The sequence below is a fragment of the Piliocolobus tephrosceles genome, chromosome 7, assembly GCF_002776525.5.
Source record: "Piliocolobus tephrosceles isolate RC106 chromosome 7, ASM277652v3, whole genome shotgun sequence".
Classification (NCBI taxonomy): Eukaryota; Metazoa; Chordata; class Mammalia; order Primates; family Cercopithecidae; genus Piliocolobus; species Piliocolobus tephrosceles.
In genome coordinates, this window is record NC_045440.1 from 123,673,691 (window position 1) to 123,694,886 (window position 21,196).

At 40.1% G+C, this 21,196-nt stretch overlaps 1 protein-coding gene across 1 annotated transcript in view; it reads left to right on the plus strand.

Moving 5' to 3' along the window:
• Positions 1–21,196, plus strand: part of COL14A1 (collagen type XIV alpha 1 chain) — a 250,092-nt gene that overhangs the window by 88,013 nt on the left and 140,883 nt on the right. The window contains exons 15-19 of the mRNA XM_023223077.1: positions 6,968–7,094; positions 8,529–8,668; positions 9,128–9,260; positions 10,611–10,670; positions 12,585–12,736. Of these exons, the coding sequence (XP_023078845.1) occupies positions 6,968–7,094; positions 8,529–8,668; positions 9,128–9,260; positions 10,611–10,670; positions 12,585–12,736 (612 nt within the window). The remainder of the gene's footprint in view (positions 1–6,967; positions 7,095–8,528; positions 8,669–9,127; positions 9,261–10,610; positions 10,671–12,584; positions 12,737–21,196) is intronic.

The window sequence follows — 21,196 nt, forward strand, 5'->3', positions numbered from 1 at the left end:
GATAGAAATCCAGGCATGGGCTGCCAGATCTTAAGACTCTTGGAGAGATACCAGTGATTTCTATTTTTATATAAAACCTACCAATTTAAAAGAGTTGACTCATTGAACAACCAAAGTAACACGACTATATTCACCAGTAAATATTTGTTCATTGTAGAGCATCCTCCTTTGGTAATAATTTTTAATAAAACAAAAACAAACTTTTTTATATATCCATTACATTTATAATATAATTATATAATAATGATTATAACCATGTCTTAGTCCCTTTGGTTTTCTGTAACAAAATACCTTGCCTGGGGAAGTTTGTTTATTTACTTATTTAGAGACAGGGTCTCTGTTGCCTAGGTTGAAGTGCAGTAATGTGATCATGGCTCACTGCATCCTCAACCTTGCAGGCTCAGGTGATCCTCCCACCTCAGCCTCCTGAGTAGCTGGGACTACAGGCACATGCCACTATGCCTAGCTAATTTTTGTACAGACCAGGTTTTGCCGTGTGGTCCAGGCTGGTCTCAAACTCCTGGGCTCAAGGGATTTGTCTGCCTTGGCCTCCCAAAGTGCTGGAATTACAGGAGTGAGGCACTGTGCCCAGCTTGGGAAACTTATCAATGGCAGAAATTTATCGTTCACAGTTCTGGAAGCTGAGAAGTCTAAGATCAAGGCACCTGCACCTGAATTTGCAGGTGTATTCCTCATAGTTGGAGCTTTCTACCTATGTTCTTACCTGGTGGAAGGAGCAGACAAGCTCCCATGGGCCTCTCTAATAGGGGCCTTCATCCTTCATGAGCTAATCATCTCTCAAAGACCACATCTCTTAATACTACTGCACTGGGGATCAGGTACCAACATATGAATCTGCAGGAGGACACAACCTTCCAGACCATAGCAGCTGCTGTAGCTTCTTCTACTATTTTCTGTTATTTGTCTTTGCAGAGAATAACCCCAGACTAACATATTTGTTGAGAATATATGTTTGGTGGTTTTTTGGTAGTGTTTTTCAATCTTGGGGAAGCTGCTAGCATTTGCTATTTCTGGGAAATTAGAAAGCTATGTTTGGTAAAACCGAACTTAAAATATGAGAAAATGGGCTATGAATGAAGATTTGAGAAAATTTCATTTGAGTAAAATGCATAAGCCATGCATGGATTTTGTAACACCAGTTTTGACTAGGGTGTGTGTGTGTGTGTGTGTGTGTGTTTCTTATTTCTTAATTCATAGCCATGCTATAGATACTTGAGGTTGCTGGATAAGTATCTTTTATTGAAGTGAAGTATTACTGTACCTAACTTTAGAATATATAATTTTAAGGATGAATATTTCTATTAGATTTTGCTTTAATTTCTATGAATTTAAGCTTCTATTTATAGACAATGCAACAATTTTTTTTTTTTTGAGACAGAGTCTCGCTCTGTCACCCAGTGTAGAGTGCAGTGGCACGATCTCAGCTCACTGCAAGCTCAGCCTCTTGGGTTCATGCCATTCTTCTGCCTCAGCCTCCCAAGTAGCTGGGACAACAGGCGCCCACCACCATGCCCGGCTAATTTTTTGTAATTTTAGTAGAGACGGGGTTTCACCATGTTGGCCAGGATGGTCTTGATCTCTTGACCTCGTGATCTGCCCACCTCGGCCTCCCAAAGTGCTGGGATTACAGGTGTGAGCCACCGTGCCTGGCCCATGCAATTGATTATTAACACTTTTGCTTTACACTCAATATTTTCTGCTTCATTTCCTCTCATCTTCCTTCTCTCACTTCCTCTTCCTCCCTCTGTATCTTTTCTGCATTAACCCTCTCCCCAACTTTTTGGAGACCAGGAAGAAAAATGAAACAAGTATTTCAACAAATGTCCATGCTGCTGCTGCTGATGATGATGATAATGATGGTGATGATGGTGATGATGATGGTGGTGATGATGGTGATGGTGATGGTGATGATGATAATAATGGTGACAATGATGGTGGTGATGATGGTGATAGTGATGATGATGGTGATGATGGTGATAGTGATGATGATGGTGATGATGGTGATGATGACGGTGATGATAATGATGGTGATGATTATGATGATGATGATGATGACCATGATGATAATGATGGTGATGATTATAATGGTGGCTAACATTTGTTGAGTGCTTCCCATGAGCCGGGCACTGTTCTGAGTGCTCTAAACCTCATGTAATCCTTACAGAACCAAATGCTGACAAAGTATGACTTGTCAAACTATGGACAGAAGTCATCTCAGGTAGCATTTACTGTGAAAAGATTTTGGAAGTACGCAAACATGATGGAGAATTAAGTGCTGCCATTTGAGTTTTATAAATGCAAAGGCCACAGTTTTTGGACTTTGAGAGTCCAGTTCCTAGTAGCAGTGACTCAGCAGTAGAGCCTGGAGTTGAGCCCAAATCCCTTGTTCCTCATCAGGGCCTTTTTCTACATCCCTTCCAAAATTAGGCTGAAGTTAAACTTTTAGCTAGACTGATTGAGGATATTTCTCAGAAATAGTTGCATAACAATGAGATCATGGTTATTTGTTATTATTTCCTCAAATTTTTCTTCTACATCTTAAAATACTACCAGCAAAATCAGTTCTGGGACTAATCATTTAAAGCATGATATTTTAACTAATATAAATAAATCATACCTAAAGGTATTTTATTTGATGAAATAAAATAATCAATGCTGAAATTATATAAAATATAGTCTATTCAGCATCAAATATTTAATAAATGAGATTCTTTTTAACAGATACACACACACACACACACACTTCTTCTTTTAGTCCTTTCTCCTGTTTGGTGTACCTAAGAATCCAGTACCTAGATTTTAACTGCTTTTGTGTATGTTTGATATCTTTGCAAAATTCCTATTTGTCACAGATTCGAAACTTAGAAACAAGGTCAAGGCCTAACTAGACATTCCAGTTAATAATTTTATGGCTCAGGGCAAGTTATTTAAGCTGTTTGGGCCTAGGTTTTCCTTCAGAAAATTGTTGTAAAAGCACCTAGGGTTTGGTGGGTGAAGGTGGGTGGGAGAGAGTCTAAATAAGACAATGTGTATCAAGTCCCTGACTCTATAAGTGCTCAATAAATCTCAGCAATGACAATTCAAAACAACAGAAAGCAATATGTAACTAGAGGTTAGGAAAATATGTCTTGAACTCACATTTTTTAACATGGATTTGTATTTTCTGTGAGCTTAAATAATGGAACCATACTTTAAATAGTGTTTAAGAGCATATGATTTAGAGCCTGAAACACCTGTGTTTAAGACCTATGTGCTAGCTGTTTTTCTCTTGGGCAAGTTCCTTAATTTTTGGAATCTCATTTTTCCATTTTCTTTTTTTTTTTTTTTGAGACGGAGTCTCGCTCTGTTGCCCAGGCTGGAGTGCAGTGGCGCGATCTCGGCTCACTGCAAGCTCTGCCTCCTGGGTTCCTGCCATTCTCCTGCCTCAGCCTCCCAAGTAGCTGGGACTACAGGTGCCCACCACCACGCCCGGCTAAGTTTTTGTATTTTTAGTAGAGACAGGGTTTCACTGTGTTAGCCAGGATGGTCTCGATCTCCTGACCTCGTGATCCGCCCACCTCGGCCTCCCGAAGTGCTGGGATTACATACGTGAGCCACTGTGCCTGGCCATTTTTCCATTTTCAAATGGGGAGTAATAATTAGCTCCCCCACAGGATTGTGATAAGGATTAAATAAGTGAATGCATATAAAGCATGCAGACAGTTCACAGGCTGCAGTAAACAGTAAGTGCTAAAAATGACCTATAATGTTGTCAATCCCTGATTTAGAAGAAGATAATCCATACTTTCAATTAAACATTGCTGTGTAACCAACACTGCAACTTAAAATACAGCCTCGGAGCATGCAACTTGGGCAGAACTCAGCAGGGACAGCTGGACTCCGCCATGTGGTGTCAGCTGGGGTGATTCATGCATTCATCTGGGAGTCTGACTGGACCAGAACTTCTAGGATGACTTCATGTCCGTGTGTGACCCCTCAACTAGAGTGTCTGGGAAGGCTGGGATTCGCTGGCCCTCTTCAGAAGAGAGGCCCAGTACAGCACAATGGTACAGTACAATGACAGCTCTTTTTTTTCCAAGGTTGGCACTCTTTTTTGACCTACAGAGGTATAGATTCTTTAGAGGTGTGTATGGCTTCTAGTGTGGCCCTTAGTTTAGAGAAGACCTTTCTCACCTTTTTATTTTATTTTATTTTATTTTATTTTATTTTATTTTATTTTGTTTTATTTTATTTTATTTTATTTTATTTTATTATACTTTAAGTTCTAGGGTACATGTACAAAACGTGCAGGTTTGTTACATATGTATACTTGTGCCATGTTGGTGTGCTGCACCCATCAACTCGTCAGCACCTATCAACTCGTCATTTACATCAGGTATAACTCCCAGTGCGATCCCTCCCTGCTCCCCCCTCCCCATGATAGGCCCCGATGTGTGATGTTCCCCTTCCCGAGTCCAAGTGATCTCATTGTTCAGTTCCCACCTATGAGTGAGAACATGCGGTGTTTGGTTTTCTGTTCTTGCGAGAGTTTGCTGAGAATGATGGTTTCCAGCTGCATCCATGCCCCTACAAAGGACACGAACTCTTCCTTTTTTATGGCTGCATAGTATTCCATGGTGTATATGTGCCACATTTTCTTAATCCAGTCTGTCACTGATGGACATTTGGGTTGAGAAATAGTTTTTTTGGTGCCTTCATCTTCATTTTAATTTACTTATTCTATTCACTCAAAAAATATAATTCAACATACAGTGGTGAAGAAACTAAACAAGTTCTTGCCTTCAAGGAGCTTATACTCTATGCAGGAGATAGACAATAAACATGTAGGTAAATAAAGTAGTTTCACATTGCCACTGGTGCCAAGGAGGAAACAACAAGGCCAGTGTCAGAGAATAACCCCACTTATAGGTGGAAACATAGGTGGAAAAAGAAGCCTCCTCTGAGGAGGTTCTAGTTAAGCATAGTCATGATAGAGGAAGAAGGCCTAATTTTGACAAGAGCTGGGGAATGGGGTCACAGACAGAGTGAACTGCATGTGCTAAGGCCCTGAAGTGGGAAAGGCAAGGACCTGAAAGGAGGCCAGTGTGGCTGGAGCCCAACAGGCCACTGGAGTATGGCAGAAAGAAAAGGTGCTGCCCCAGATTATGAAGGCCGTGAGGTATCTCAGGGTGCTTGGTTTTGATTCAGAGTGCAATAGATAGCCAATGAAGGTTTAAGTAGGGAAGTGACATTTTATATTTTGCTAAAGGTTACTTTGCCATGAGCAAACACATACAGTGTTGAGCTTAGTGACCTTCCCCTGAACCTCAAGTAGCATCAGGATTAGTCACTGATAGTACCATAAATAAGAGATCTTGGCTGGGTGCAGTGGCTCACGCCTGTAATCCCAGCACTTTGGGAGGCCGAGGTGGGTGGATCACTAGAGGCCAGGAGTTTGAGACCAGCCTGGCTAACATGCTGAAATCTTGTCTCTACTAAAAATAAAAAATTAGCCGGACCTGGTGGTGCACGCCTGTAATCCCAGCTACATGGGAGGCTGAGACAAAACAATAGCTTGAACCCTGGAGGCAGAGGTTACAGAAAGCCAAGATTGTGCCACTGCACTCCCTCCTGGGTGACAAGAGCAAGAACCTGTCTCCAAAAAACAACAACAGAGAAAAGGATCTTATTGCTCTGCTGAAATGTCTCATGAGAACATTTTAAGCAGAGCTCATTTTTGGCAGAGGTTGCTCTCAGGTAAATACGGTCATTTCTTAAATTTTCCAGAGTATCACCACAGTGGGGGCACCTCATTATGCATTATTGTAAGTCCTTGTGAGGATTAACAGAGAATATATGTGAAACACCTAGGTGTGGGCCCCATATACGTGGTCTACAATGCACCCTGTACTGTGCAGCGCTGCAGCCCCATGCCCAACCCCTCACTGACAAAGCTTCATCTGTTCTTTCTCTTGCCTTGAGGGTGCCTTCTAGACCCTGCCCTCATCTCCTTTTTTTTTTTTTTTTTTTTTTTTTTGAGACAGAGTCTCACTCTGTCACCCAGGCAGGAGTGCAGTGGCATGATCTCAGCTTGCTGTGACCTCTGCCACCCTGGTTCAAGTGATTCTCCTGCCTCCACCTCCTAAGTAGCTGGGATTACAGGTGCGCACCACCACGCCCAGCTAATTTTTAAATTTTTCATAGAGATGGGGTTTCACCATGTTGACCATGTTGGTCTTGAACTCCCAACCTCAAGTGATCCACCTGCCTTGGCCTCCCAAAGTGCTGGGATTACAGGCGTGAGCCACCATGCCTGACCCACCCATCTCCTCTTACTTTATGGTTTCTTTTTTCAATGTATGTTTTTTGTTGTCAAGTTCTCTTTTCTAATCCTGAATTTTTCTTACACCCTTGATCTCCATTCCTCAGGATTTCATCTTTTATATGCCCCAAAGAAGTTGAAAAATATTTTCACCAAATATGTCTTTCTGTGGAAGATAGAGGAATGTTTCAAATATTTACTATTTTCTTTAGTATTAATGTTCCCCAGTTCTTTCCCAGCATCGTTGCTCACCTGTACAACTCTTGTAGGAGTTATCGTGTATTACTTAGCTATGGGGCCAGCAGAGCTCAGGCAGTGAAGCAAAAAACTGACTGCTACTAGCAGATCTAACTGGAAACATTATCTGTATTTATGTCTGCCTCTTAAGTTGTCTGCACTTTGTGTCTGGCATGAATGGAAAGAATATTGATTGCAAAGTTGTCCTGAGAATTAACTGGTGGGTTATTTAAGGGTATAAGATCAGAAATGTTCATACATAAACTGTCTGGTTTTATAATTCAATGATTTGTTTTGCAGTGTTTATAACTGTGCTGTCAGCTAAGCGAGCTACAGACAGTAATAAAATGATTCCTGTACTTAGAGAGCATTAGATAGAGCTGTTATTATGACTTCTTTCTTTGACAGGTTGAAGTTGATCCTATTACTACCTTCCCTCTGAAGGGCTTGACACCTCTCACAGAGTATACTGTTGCTATTTTCTCCATCTATGATGAAGGACAGTCAGAGCCTCTGACTGGGGTTTTTACCACCGGTAAGCAGCCTCATTGTGGTTTGAAAAGTTTCGAGAGTAGCTGTTAATATATAGAAACCAGAACCCGGAGCACCTTCTTTATTTGTGATTTTGAAGAGATTGAATTTTAAGTTTGATTTCTTTTATGTTATCATTAAAAAATAAACAACCAGATGACTAATATGTGTACTGGCTAATTATTTTTTATCAAAGTAAGGAAGAGAGAGAAAAGACCACCTAAATTCAAAAGGTCTGTTTTTTAAAAAATGTATGTTTTTCTCTTCCTAATCTTATACCTTTTACTTTCATTCCTTAGTTAAAACTTCTACATCCTTCTTCCATTCAAATGAGTGTGTGTATTAGGTTGAATTTCCAAAATTGTTGATATCCAACAGTTTTTGACCTACAAAAATGACAGTCTCATACTATTTAGCTCAATATATCAGTCAGTGATTTTCCTGGAGCCTGAAATCTTCATATAATAATAAGTGATATTTTAAACCCTAAAATTAAATGTAAGACATGAATACATTATTTTTCTTTTCTATATGTATCCTGTAGCTACTTTTTGTCTCTTGGTGGCAACAATTCTGTTATTTGCTTTCTGAACTTATCATTGATTGCACTTGGAAACAAATGTAGTCTTTACTGGGGAGATGAGAAGGTGATTTGGAGAGAGATGAAAAAGAAGCTGGATTGAGAAATAACATTCGTGGAAAAATTCAGTAATTTAACCAAATCTCCAGAAGGCGAATTCTAGTTGGGATTCTCATGGTGTCCTATCAAAAAGTTGGGTTTTTGTGTTTTTGTTGTTGTTCTTTTTTTAAAAAAAAACTCTGGCTTCAAATAAATAAAAACTAATTCTTTGACAATTTATTTTGGGTGCAGTTGGGTGTTATACTTTCTGTTGTACATCCCAGAAGTATATAAGCTCTGAAACAGTGGAAGGCCTGATTAATTCTATTTCATTTCTGATGACCACCATATGTACAAGTTAAAAGATTGAAGGTTCTTTTCCAGGATTAATGTCAGGGAGCGATTTAGCTACTAAAGCAAAAAGAACTAAAAAGGAAGCTTTCTTAGGCCCCTAGAGCACTATTTTGTTAATTTCCTCAAGATACTTGGAAAATAATATTTTTTAAAAAATGAATATGCCACTCTTGTTTTTTATAGTTAGTGAAAACAGCCAAATAGAAAAGCTAAGAGTTTTAGAAATTACTGGAAAAGTTTTAAGATCTGTTATTTCCATGGTTTCCCTAATTTATGATATTGGTGAATGCTGGAAACAGAAATGGAAGGCCACCCTGGACTGATGGGCCCTGGTTTTCCTTCTTCCCTGTGCTTTCCTAAAGCAAAAGATTCCTCAAAGAGTCTTCTACACCCCTGGGAGATACTTGGGTTTTGGCTTTCTTGCCTTCTCATTTCCCTAACAAAATCTCCTTCCTTGGTTTACAGAGGAAGTTCCAGCCCAGCAATACTTAGAAATTGATGAGGTGACGACAGACAGTTTTAGGGTGACCTGGCATCCCCTCTCAGCTGATGAAGGGCTGCACAAATTGATGTGGATTCCAGTCTATGGGGGGAAGACCGAGGAGGTGAGTTGTCTGAAACAGACTGAAAATTAATCCGGAGCATTAGTGAATACCTACTGCTGCTGGAGTTGGTCTTCACTTTAAAATATATTACGAATCACAGAAGTAATTAGTATTTTGCATGGCTTGGAGTTTTAGAAATGTCAAATCATATGATTTTCCTAATATTATGATGTATTGTTGCCAGAGCTTTAGTTATATACTTTATATATTTTCAGATTCTTTGACTTTAACAAATGACATTTAATACAACTGTAAAATGTCACTTTTGCAATATTAATAACTTATTTGCTGAGGGGATTGAAAGGAATAAAGTCTCTGACTTGACCTTAAAATGGACTTCGATAGCCTTGGAGTTCTTTATGATTGGTTGTTTCTTGCTTATGCTCAGAATAACACTTTTTCTTTTCTTTTCTTTTTTTTCAAATAAGCATAGTTACTAAGCACCAAAATACATTTCAGGTTGTCCTGAGAGAAGAGCAGGACTCACATGTTATTGAAGGCTTGGAGCCCGGTACGGAGTATGAAGTTTCACTATTGGCCGTACTTGATGATGGAAGCGAGAGTGAGGTGGTGACTGCTGTGGGGACCACACGTAAGTCTTGGTCTGGCCACGATGCGTTTCAGCTGCTCCCACAATCCCTCTTTACCCCATCAACTTCCTTCCCCATCTGCTTTATCCTTGGCTATGGAAACTTCAGTTTCTCTTTTTCCCCCAGAATTCTTCATATATCTTCACCTTCAATGAAACCAGTGTGTGAAGTATCTTAGCTTCCTAGACAATGATCAACATGAAGGCAGGGACCATATCTGTCTTGCTCACCATTGTATTTTCCAGGACTTAGCACAGTACTTGGCACATGTTAACTGTAGAATAAATACCCATCAAATGGATGGATGGGTGGATAGCTGAATGGATGTATGCATGAATGGATAAAATAATTCACAAATGAATAGATTGCCAAACAAACCTAGGGCCAACATGTCAAAGAGTTTCTGGAATTTTCCAAGTTGATTTTGGTTCCAAGAATCTTGTACAAAATTTACTCGCTGATTCATTCATCTCTTCATTTTTAAAATATGAGGTATTGACCACATATTAAATTGCCTTAGCCTGGGTTCTCTGGAACCAGATTCTAGACAGAAAATTGCAGCCAGAAAGTTTATTGAAGAGTGCAGTTGGGAGATGCTTATGTAAAAACCTGAGGACAGCAGGAAAGGGCATGGGAAGAAGTTGAAACTGAACTCTCAGCTAATCTTATTATAATGGAGGTCTAATGCTGGGGCGACCCTTCTGAGTTGTCCCAAATAGAGGCAAAGGGGCTGAGACTTCATACCCTTGCATCCCCAGTTGCTGGAGGTGAGCCATTCCCTGACAGAGGCCATGAACTCAGGCGAGACAGTTCTCAGAGCTGTGAACTGTTGGCAGGCAGTGTTCCAGCACCAAGTGGATGGGTGTGTTGACCCTAAAAAGAGGATCTTCATCTCTGTACTTCATTCTGCTGTATGCCCATGGTGGCTGTAAGAAATAGAAGATGCCCTGCTTGTCCAAGCACATTGCACTCCATGGTGGTCCTGTTTGGCAGCCTTTTCACAACTTGGTCTACAGCACTGTCTAATTTCCCTTAATTACTATGGCTATGCCCCTATTTCAAAGTAATTGGGTGGTTTCACAATTCTGTAGATGTAGTTCAAATGTTTATGTGAAGCCTGGTATCTGTGATGAGAAACTTTAATATTCTTTGGGTTTCAGTCTTCTTATCTGTGGAACAGGTATGTCTGCCTTACTTACAATTCACTTCTTTGGTCTTCTAACCATAGTCATGTTTGTTGTGGGAGGCAAGTGAGATAACATAGGTGAAATGTTCTTTGAAAGCTACAAAATGCTATATAAAAATGGACAATTATTATTTTTACAGCATTTTTAAGTAATTATTGCTTTTAGTTGACAGTTTTTGGACAGAACCAGCTACAACCATGGTGCCTACGACGCCTGTGACTTCAGGTAAGGTCAAATAGTAGCCTGTTTACCTGCTTTAAAATTTTTATGTAAACAGATGTTATGTTATCCTGGTTTTATTTATTATTAAATAGGAAAATAGATGACCCTCCCTTCCTTTTCTGGCACACTGGTTCAAATTTCACACCTCTCAGAGCCTCTCAACATCTTCCTTGCCACTATGGATCTCCTAGTCAACTGATCTCACTGATACATCACTCTACGTCTTTCATCTTTGCCTTGGATGCTCATGCACCTTACCTGGAATGTTAACATAGCTGCCTCCCCAGGGGTCTTTGCCTTCCTCTTTATCTCAGTGACTTCTGTTGCTCTCTGTTGAGAATTCCTCTTCTTTTCTTTTAGAGTTTCACTCTGTCATCCAGCCTGGAGTGCAGTGGTATGATCAAGGCTCACCACAGCCTTGACTTCCTGGGCTCATGCAATCCTCCTGCCTCATTCCCCCAAGTAGCTGGGACTACAGGCATGTGCCACCACACCTGGCTAATTGTTTTGAATTTTAGTAGAGATGAGGTCTCACCATATTGCCCGGGCTGGTCTTTAACTCCTGAGCTCAAATGTTCCTTCTTCCTCGGGGTCCCAAAGTTCTGGAATTACAGGCATGAGCCACCATGCCTGGTCTTGTTGAGAATTATTCTTATCATGTTTTCCTTGCATTTCTGTGGGTAACTGAGACTTGGTTGGTCTATTGTTTTTCCTACATTAGTTGTTTCCTCTCTCAGCTTAGCTTTCCCCTTCACTGCAATACACCTTCCAACTAGTTGTCAGAGTCAACCTGGTAAAACAGAAGTTTGATAATATCGTTTATTTACTTCTCTAAGACACTTCAGTGGCTGTCCATTACCCATTCGTTGATTCATTCCTTCCTCAATTAATCCTTATCAAGCCTTCTTTGTGCTCTGAAGTCTTTTTCATAGCATCCAAGATCCTTCCTAGTTGGGTCCTGCTTCCCTTCCTGGCCTCAACCATATTTCCTATGCTTCCCCTATTTTTCTCTTTCCATCCCAAACTCCTTGTCCTGAATGTGAGACATTTCCTCCCATTCCCATTGCCTGGTAGCCCCCCTGCTATGTTGCCAGGTAAATGTCAATCTCCTACCTCCTCTGTGACACTTTTACTATTTTTGTTGAGTTAATAACTGTATGAAAACCAAAGCCTTAACAGTCTGACACACAGAAAAAGTTCAGTGAATATTTTCTAAATGAATTAATACATGAATGAAGAGAACGGAGAATGAGAAGAGATGGTCAAAAGGAAATGAAGTTGGGAGTAGAAGAGAAAAGAAAATAAAATGTGACAAATAAGGGAGCAGACACCTTGAGATGAGCACAAATGTGCCAGGAAACATGGGTAAAGGAGTTTGGACAAGTATCAGAAAAAAGATCGTGTCTGTGTGGGCTGAATGGATAAAGGCAACCTGAGTGCAGATTTGTGCTTTGAATCACAAGTGTTAGAACAGAAATGGGGGCTAGGGCAGGTGATTGTGATGTGTGTTGGATGCTGGATTGCACACAGAGGTGGATAAGATCTGGCCCACTGTGCCCACTTGTCCACAGAGCACTAGTGTGAGGTTTTCATGACCACACTTTGGGTTCCATGGGCTGTTTTTCTAGTCTCAGGGCTTCTTCCCAGTTCTTTTTACTAGTGCATATACAGAACTGACAGTTTTGAGGGCTCTGTGGTCTCATCTTGCAAGCATCTCTTAATCCACTTTTATTTGCTGCTAATAGGTATCTTGCCTCCCCATTAAGCACCACAGCTGAGCTCTTCTCGCCTCATATACATCTATATTACAGGGATACATTAAATGATGCTTGCTGTCACCCCACAGGTAGTCTCTGTGGCTCATTTTGGAATATGATGGGTTAAAAGTTTTTTAATCTTTGGTTGTGTTTATTCCAGTTTTCCAGACAGGAATCAGAAACCTGGTTGTAGGTGATGAAACCACTTCTAGCCTGCGGGTAAAATGGGACATTTCTGACAGCGATGTGCAGCAGTTTAGGGTGACCTACCTGACAGTTCAAGGGGACCCCGAGGAAGAAGTGGTAGGAACGGTCTGTACAAATTCAACTGACTAGAAACTCTGCAGATGTTACTAACACAACTAACAAGACTGTCTTTGGAGATCAGTGCAAACTTTACTGCTCGTTTCTTGGTGACTCTGCCATCTCCAGAAACTAATGTTCTCTGTTAATCTGACTCCACTACTAGCTTCTTAGTGACCTTTATATATCCAAAACTTGCTCCATGTACAACTTGCTCCAAGTTAATAACCTCTGAACATTGTTTCAAATGTTGCTTCTCTTCTGCTGCCTCAGTCACCTGTTCAAGCATCAAAGTTGGATCATAAAAGGCCGTATGCACTTGTATCTGTATATATGTATGTGTAGATATGTGTAAAAGTTTAATTTAGAAAGTAATTTCTTCTGCCCTTGGAAATCTGGTAAAAAACTTTTAAGCAAAGGACACAGAAAATGTCTTCTATATGGTATAGTGAAAATATTCTTAATAAAATACCATCCATTAACCAATAGTTATATTTTTCATTGACATCAATTCATATTGAGCAGATTTATAGTCATTTCTAATTATTCTTAACGTGGGTGTATCCCCTCAGGGATTTAGATTTTATACATTGAGTTTTCTTTGAGTTGTTTTATCTATCTTTCCTTTTTCTAAATGATACACTCTTTTTTTCTAATTTGTTTATCATTATTATTACTATTTTTATTATACTTAAGTTCTGGGATACATGTGCAGAATATGCAGGTTTTTACATAGGTATGCATGGGCCGTGGTGACTTGCTGCACCCATCAACCCGTCATCTACATTAGGTATTTCTCCTAATGCTATCCCTCTCCTTGCTCCGCACCCCCAACAGGCCCCAGTGTGTGCTGTTCCCCTCCCTGTGTCCATGTGTTCTCATTGTTCAGTTCCCACCTACGAGTGAGAGTGTGCGGTGTTTGGTTGCCTGTTCCTGTGTTAGTTTGCTGAGAATGATGGTTTCCAGCTTCATCCATGTCTCTGCAAAGGGCATGAACTCATCCTTTTTTATGACTGCATAGTATTCCGTGGTGTATATATATGTGCCACATTTTCTTTATCCAGTCTATCATTGATGGGCCTTTGGGTTGGTTCCAAGTCTTTGCTATTGTGAATAGTGCTGCAATAAACATGTGTGGATGTATCATAATAGTAAAATGATTTATAATGCTTTGAGTATATGCCCAGTAGTGGGATTGCTGGGTCAAATGGTGTTTCTAGTTCTAGATCCTCGAGGAATCGCAACACTGTCTTCCACAATGGTTGAACTAATTTACAGTCTCACCAACAGTGTAAAAGTGTTCCTGTTTCTCCACATCCTCTCTAGCATGTGTTGTTTCCTGATTTTTTAATGATTGCCATTCTAACTGGCATGAGATGATATCTCATTGTGGTTTTGATTTGAGTTTCTCTAATGACCAATGATGATGAGCTTTTTTTTTTTTCATATGTATTCTTTTGAAAAGTGTCTGTTAATATCCTTCTCCCACTTTTTTATGGGGTTGTTTTTTGTTTTGTAAATTTATTTAAGTTCCTTGTAGATTCTGGATATTAGCCCTTTGTCAGATGAATAAATTGCAAAATTTTTCTCCCATTCTGTAGGTTACCTGTTCGCTCTGATGATAGTTTCCTTTGCTGTGCAGAAACTCTTTAGTTTAATTAGATCTCATTTGTCTATTTTGGCTTTTGTTGCAATTGCTTTTGGTGTTTCAGTCATGAAGTCTTTGCCCATGCCTCTGTCCTGAATGGTATTGCCTAGGTTTTCTTGCAGGATTTTTATGGTTTTAGGTCTCATGTTTAAATCTTTAATCCATCTTGAGTTCATTTTTGTATAAGGTGTAAGAAAGGAGTCCAGTTTCAGTTTTCTTCCTATGGCTAGCCAGGTTTCCCAACACTATTTATCAAATAGGGAATCCTCTCCCCATTGCTTGTTTTTTTTTTTGTTTTTTTTTTTCAGGTTTGTCAAAGATCAGATGATTGTAGATGTGTGGTGTTATTTCTGAGGTCTCTGTTCTGTTCCATTGGTTTATATATCTGTTTTGGTACCAATACCAAGCTGTTTTGGGTACTGTAGCCTTGTACTATAGTTTGAAGTCAGATAGTATAATGCCTCCAGCTTTGTTCTTTTTGCTTAGGATTGTCTTGGCTATATGGGCTCTTTTTTGGTTCCATGTGAAATTTAAAATAGTTTTTTCTAATTCTGTGAAAAAAGTCAATGGTAGCTTGATGGGAATAACATTGAATCTATAAATTACTCTGGCCAATATGGCCATTTTTATGATATTGATTCTTCCTATACATGAGCATGGAATGTTTTTCCATTTGCTTGTGTCCTCTCTTGTTTCCTTGAGCAGTGATTTGTAGTTCTCCTTGAAGAGGTCCTTCACATCCCTTGTAAGTTGGATTTCTAGGTATTTTATTCTCTTTGTAGCAATTGTGAATAGAAGTTTGCTCATGATTTGGCTCTCCGTTTGTCTATTATTGGTGTATGGGAATCCTTGTGACTTTTGCAATTGATTTTGTATCCTGAGACTTTGCTGAAGTTGCTTGTCAGCTTAGGGAGATTTAGGGCTGAGACGATGGGGTTTTCTAAATATACAATCATGTCATCTGCAAACAGAGACAATTTGACTTTCTCTCTTCCTATTTGAATACCCTTTATTGCTTTCTTTTGCCTCATTGCCCTGGCCAGAACTTCAAATACTATGTTGAATAGGAGTGGTGAGATAGGGCATCCTTGTCTTGTGCCAGTTTTCAAAGGGAATGTTTCCAGCTTTTGCCCATTCAATATGATATTGACTGTGGGTTTGTCATAAATAGCTCTTTTTATTTTGAAATATGTTCCATCAGCACCTAGTTTATTGACAGGTTTTAGCATGAAGTGATATTGAATTTTATTGAAGGCCTTTGCTGCATCTATTGAGATAATCATGTGGTTTTTGTCATTGATTCTGTTTATTTGATGGATTATATTTATTGATTTGTGAATGTTGAACCAGCCTTGCATCCCAGGGATGAAGCTGCCTTGATCGTGGTGGATAAGCTTTTTAATGTGCTGCTGGATTTGGTTTGCCAGTATTTTATCAAGGATTTTTGCATCAGTGTTCATCTGGGATATTGGCCTGAAATTTTCTTTGTTTGTTGTGTCTCTGTCAGGTTTTGGTATCAGGATGATGCTGACCTCATAAAAAGAGTTAAGGAGGAATCTCTCTTTTTCTTTTGCTTCAAATAGTTTTAGAAGGAATGGTACCAGCTCCTCTTTGTACCTTCATCAGAATTTGGCTGTGAATCTATCTGGTCCTGGGGTTTTTTTGATTGGTAGTCTATTAATTACTGCCTCAATTTCAGAACTTGTTATTGGTCTATTCAGGAATTTGACTTCTTCCTGGTTTAGTCTTGGGAGGGTGTATGTGTCCAGGGATTTATCCATTTCTTCTAGATTTTCTAGTTTATTTGCATAGTGGTGTTTATAGTATTCTCTGATGGTAATTTGTATTTCTGTGGGATCAGTGGTGATATCCCCTTTATCATTTTTTTTTTTTTTTTTGAGATGGAGTCTCACTCTGTTGCCCAGGCTGGGAGAGTAGTGGCACGATCTCAGCTTACTCCAACCTCCACCTCCTGGGTTCCAGTGATTCTCCTGCCTCAGCCTCCTGAGTTGCTGGGACTACAGACACCCCCCACCATGCCTGGCTAATTTTTGATTTTTTTAGTAGAGACGGGGTTTCACCATGTTGGCCAGGCTGGTCTCGAACTCCTGACCTTGTGATCTGCCCGCCTTGGCCTCCTAAAGTGCTGGGATTACAGGTGTGCACCACCCCTGCCCCCTTTACCATTTTTCATTGTGTCTACTTGATTCTTCTCTCTTTTCTTCTTTATTAGTCTGGCTAGTGGTCTATTTCTTTTTTTAGTCTTTTCAAAAAACCAGCTCCTGGATTCACTGATTTTTCGAAGAGCTTTTCATGTCTCTGTCTCTTTCAGTTCTGCTCTGATCTTAGTTATTTCTTGTCTTCTGCTAGCTTTTGAATTTATTTGCTCTTGCTTCTCTAGTTCTTTAAACTGTGATGTTAGGGTGTTGATTTTAGATCTTTCCAGCTTTCTCCTGTAGGCATTTAATGCTATAAGTTTCCCTCTAAACACTGCTTTAGCTGTGTTCCAGAGATTCTTGTACGTTGTGTCTTTGTTCTCATTGGTTCCAAAGAACATATTCTCTTCTGCCTTGAATTTGTTATTTACCCAGTAGTCATTCAGGAGCAGGTTGTCCATTTTCCATGTAGTTGTGCAGTTTTGAGTGAGTTTCTTAATCCTGAGTTCTAATTTGATTGCACTGTGGTCTGAGAGACTGTTTGTTATGATTTGCATTCTTTTGCATTTGGTGAGGAGTGTTTTACTTCCAATTACATGGTGAATTTTAGAATAAGTGCGATGTGGTGCTAAGAAAAATATATATTCTGTTGATTTGGAATGGAGAGTTCTATAGATGTCTGTTAGGTCCTCTTGGTCCAAGTCCTGAGTTCAATTCCTGGATATCCTTGGTAATTTTCTGTCTCATTTGTCTGTCTAATATTGAGAGTGGGGTGTTAAAGTCTCCCAATATTATTGTGTGGGAGTCTAAGTCTCTTTGTAGGTTTCTAAGAACTTGCTTTATGAATCTGGGTACTCCTGTGTTGGATGCATATATATTTAGGATAGTTAGCTCTTCTTGTTGCATTGATCCCTTTACCATTATGTAATGTCCTTCTTTGTCTTTTTTGATCTTTGTTGGCTTAAAGTCTGTTTTATCAGAGACTAGGATTGCAAACCCTGCTTTTTCTTTTTCTTTTTCTTTTTTTTTTTTTTCTTTCCATTTGCTTGGTAAATATTCCTCCTTCCCTTTAATTTGAGTCTGTGTGTCTTTGCATGTGAGATGGGTCTTCTGAATACAGCACAGCAATGGGTCTTGACTTTTATCCAATTTGCTAGTCTGTCTTTTAATTGGGGCATTTAGCCCATTTACATTTAAGGTTAATATTGTTATGTGTGAATTTGACCCTGTCATTATGATGCTAGCTGATTATTTTGCCCGTTAGTTGATGCAGTTTCTTCGTAGTGTCAATGGTCTTTACAATTTGGTATGTTTTTGCAGTGGCTAGTACTTGTTTTTCCTTTCCATAGTTAGTACTTCCTTCAGGACCTCTTGTAAGGCAGGCCTGGGGATGGCAGAATCCCTCAGCATTTGCTTGTCTGTAAAGGATTTTATTTCTCTCTCACTTATGAAGCTTAGTTTGGCTGGATGTGAAATTCTAGGTTGAAAATTCTTTTCTTTAAGAATGTTGAATGTTGGCCCCCACTCTCTTCTGACTTGTAGAGTTTCTGCAGAGAGATCTGCTGTTAGTCTGATGGGCTTCCCTTTGTGGGTAACCCGACCTTTCTCTCTGGCTGCCCTTAACATTTTTTCCTTCATTTCAGCCTTGGTGAATCTGATGATTGGGGTTGCTCTTCTCAAGGAGTATCTTTGTGATGTCTGTATTTCCTGAATTTGAATGTTGGCCTGTCTTGCTAGGTTGGGGAAGTTCTCCTGGATAATATCCTGAAGTGTGTCTTCCAACTTGGTTCCATTCTCCCTGTCACTTTCAGGTACACAAATCAAATGCAGATTTGGTCTCTTCACATTGTCCCATATTTCTCGGAGGCTTTGTTCGTTCCTTTTCATTATGTTTTCTCTAATCTTGTCTTCACACTTTATTTCGTTAAGTTGATCTTCAATCTCTGATATCCTTTCTTTCACTTGATCAATTTGGCTATTTGTACCTATGTATGCTTCACGAAGTTCTTATGTTGTTTTTTTCAGCTCCATCAGGTCATTTATGTTCTTCTCTATACTGATTATTCTAGTTAGCAGTTCCTGTAATGTTTTATCAAGGTTCTTAGCTTCCTTGCATTGGGTTAGAACGTGCTCTTTTAGCTCGGAGGAGTTTGTTATTACCCACCTTCTGAAGCCTGCTTCTGTCAATTCATTAAACTCATTCTCCATCCAGTTTTGTTCCTTTGCTGGGGGAATTGTGATCCTTTGGAGGAGAAGGGGCATTTGAAATTTTCAGCCTTTTTGTGTTGTTTTTTTTTCTCATCTTCATGGATTTGTCCACTTTTGGTCTTTGATGCTGGTGATCTTTGGATGGGGTTTGAGTGGTCGTCCTTTTTGTTGATGTTGATGCTATTGCTTCCTGTTTTTTAGTTTTCCTTCTAACAGTCAGACCCCTCTGCTGCATGTCTGCTGGAGTTTGCTGGAGGTCCACTCCAGACCCTGTGTGCCTGGGTATCACCAGTGGAGGCTGCAGAACAGCAAAGATTGCTGCCTGCTCCTTCCTCTGGAAGCTTCATTCCGGAGGGGCACCTGTCAGCTGCCAGCTGGAGATCTCCTGTATGAGGTGTCTGTCGACTCCTGCTAGGAGATGTCTCCCCATCAGGAGGCATGGGGTTCAGAGTCCCACTTGAGGAGGCAGTCTGTCCCTTAGCAGAGTTCAAGCACTGTGCTGGGAGGTCCACTGCTCTTTTCAGAGTCATCAGGCAGGAACATTTACGTCTGCTGAAGCTGCGCCCACAGCCACCCCTTCCCCCAGGTGCTCTGTCCCAGGGAGATGAGAGTTTTATCTATAAGCCCCTGACTAGGGCTGCTGCCCTTCGTTTAGAGATTCCCTGCCCAGAGACGAGGAATCTAGAAAGGTAGTCTGGCTACAGTGGTTTTGTGGCACTGCGGTAGGCTCTGCCCAGTCCAAACTTCCAGGCAGCTTTGTTTACACTGTGAGGGGAAAACTGCCTACTCAAGCCTTACTAATGGCAGACGCCCCTCCTGCCACCAAGCTCGAGCATCCCAGGTTGACTTCAGACTGCTGTCCTGGCAGCGAGAATTTTAAGATGGTGGATCTTAACTTGTTGGGCTCTGTGGGGGTCGGATCTGCTGAGCAAGACCACTGGGATCCCTGGTTTCAGTCCCCTTTCCAGGGGAGTAAATGGTTCTGTCTCACTGGCATTCCAGGCATCACTGGGGTATGAAAATAAATTCTTGCAGCTAGCTCGGTGTCTGCCCGGATGGCCACCCAGCTTTGTGCTTGAAACCCAGGGCCCTGGTGGTATAGGCACCCAAGGGAATCTTCTGGTCTGCAGGTTGCAAAGACCATGGGAAAAGCATAGTATCTGGGCTGGATAGCTCTGTCCCTCACAGCATGGCACTTCATGGCTTCCCTTGGCCTAGGGGAGGGGGAGTCCCCCAATCCCCTGTGCTTCCCGGGTGAGGCGATGTCCCACCCTGCTTATGCTCACCCTCCATGGGCTGCACCTACTGTCTAACCAGTCCCAATGAGATGAACTGGGTACCTCAGTTGGAAATACAGAAATCACCTGCCTTCTGCATTGGTCTCACTGGGAGCTGCAGACCAGAGCTGTTCCTATTTGGTCATCTTGCCCGGGCACCAAAATCAGTGATACACTCTTAATCGTGGCCTGGTACACTTTTAATCATGGCCTTCCCATGTATTCTAAATTTACACTGTATCATTATAATTCCTTTTAGTCTAGAACCTGAAAATTCTTTCTTATACATGTTTCTGATCAAACCAGGTAACTCCAGTATGCATCCAGAAGAATTTTTCTTTTGAGTTATAAAATATGTTTATTTAGCTCATTACTTGCATTTCTTGCCCTGTGCTGCATTATTTCTGACACTCTGGGAAAGAAGTCTACAAGATTTATTATTGCTCAAGTATAACATTATCATTCCTTTGCCTTCCTCTCTCAAAAAGGCTTCAAATGGGAAGTTATTTTTATTTATGTGCTTATACAAACAACTATTTGAGCCCAAAATCCTTTAAGGAAAGTACTTCATTTCTGACTAATGGAGGAAATATTACAGGACATAGTGATAGACCACACCTACTGTAAATAAGCAGAAGGCCATTATACTGTTCTGGGAGTACTTTTGAAAAGTTAATGGATTCTTGAACAAAATAGGTTGAATTACAAATTCACTCAGACCATACAAATCAAATGGTTCATGATTGGCAAATTAAAAAAAATAAAATAAAATTTTGGTTAGGAATGGTAATTAAATATATAAGTTGTGATATTTTATTTTCTGTGTTATTTTTCTCATATTGTAATTTAGTTCCTAAAAATGAGCCCATGAAAACTTCCCAGAGTGAGAGGCTTTATTTTATTTTATTTTTGGTTTGTTTGCTTTTTGTTTTTTACTCTTTCTAAGAAATACATTAAGCTTCTTAGTGAATTATTCCTGTTCATTTGGAAAGAATAACAATTTAATCTCATGCATGCACTCGTAAGCTATGCAAGGTAAAACAATAATAATATTTACTTTGGGTTGTCTCTAGATAATTTTTCCTTTTCTACTTTCTTTCATTTCACACTGTTTATTTTTGAAATAGTTGGACACCTAGATGAAGGGAAAAAAAGATCAAAAGTCTTAAACACTCTGACC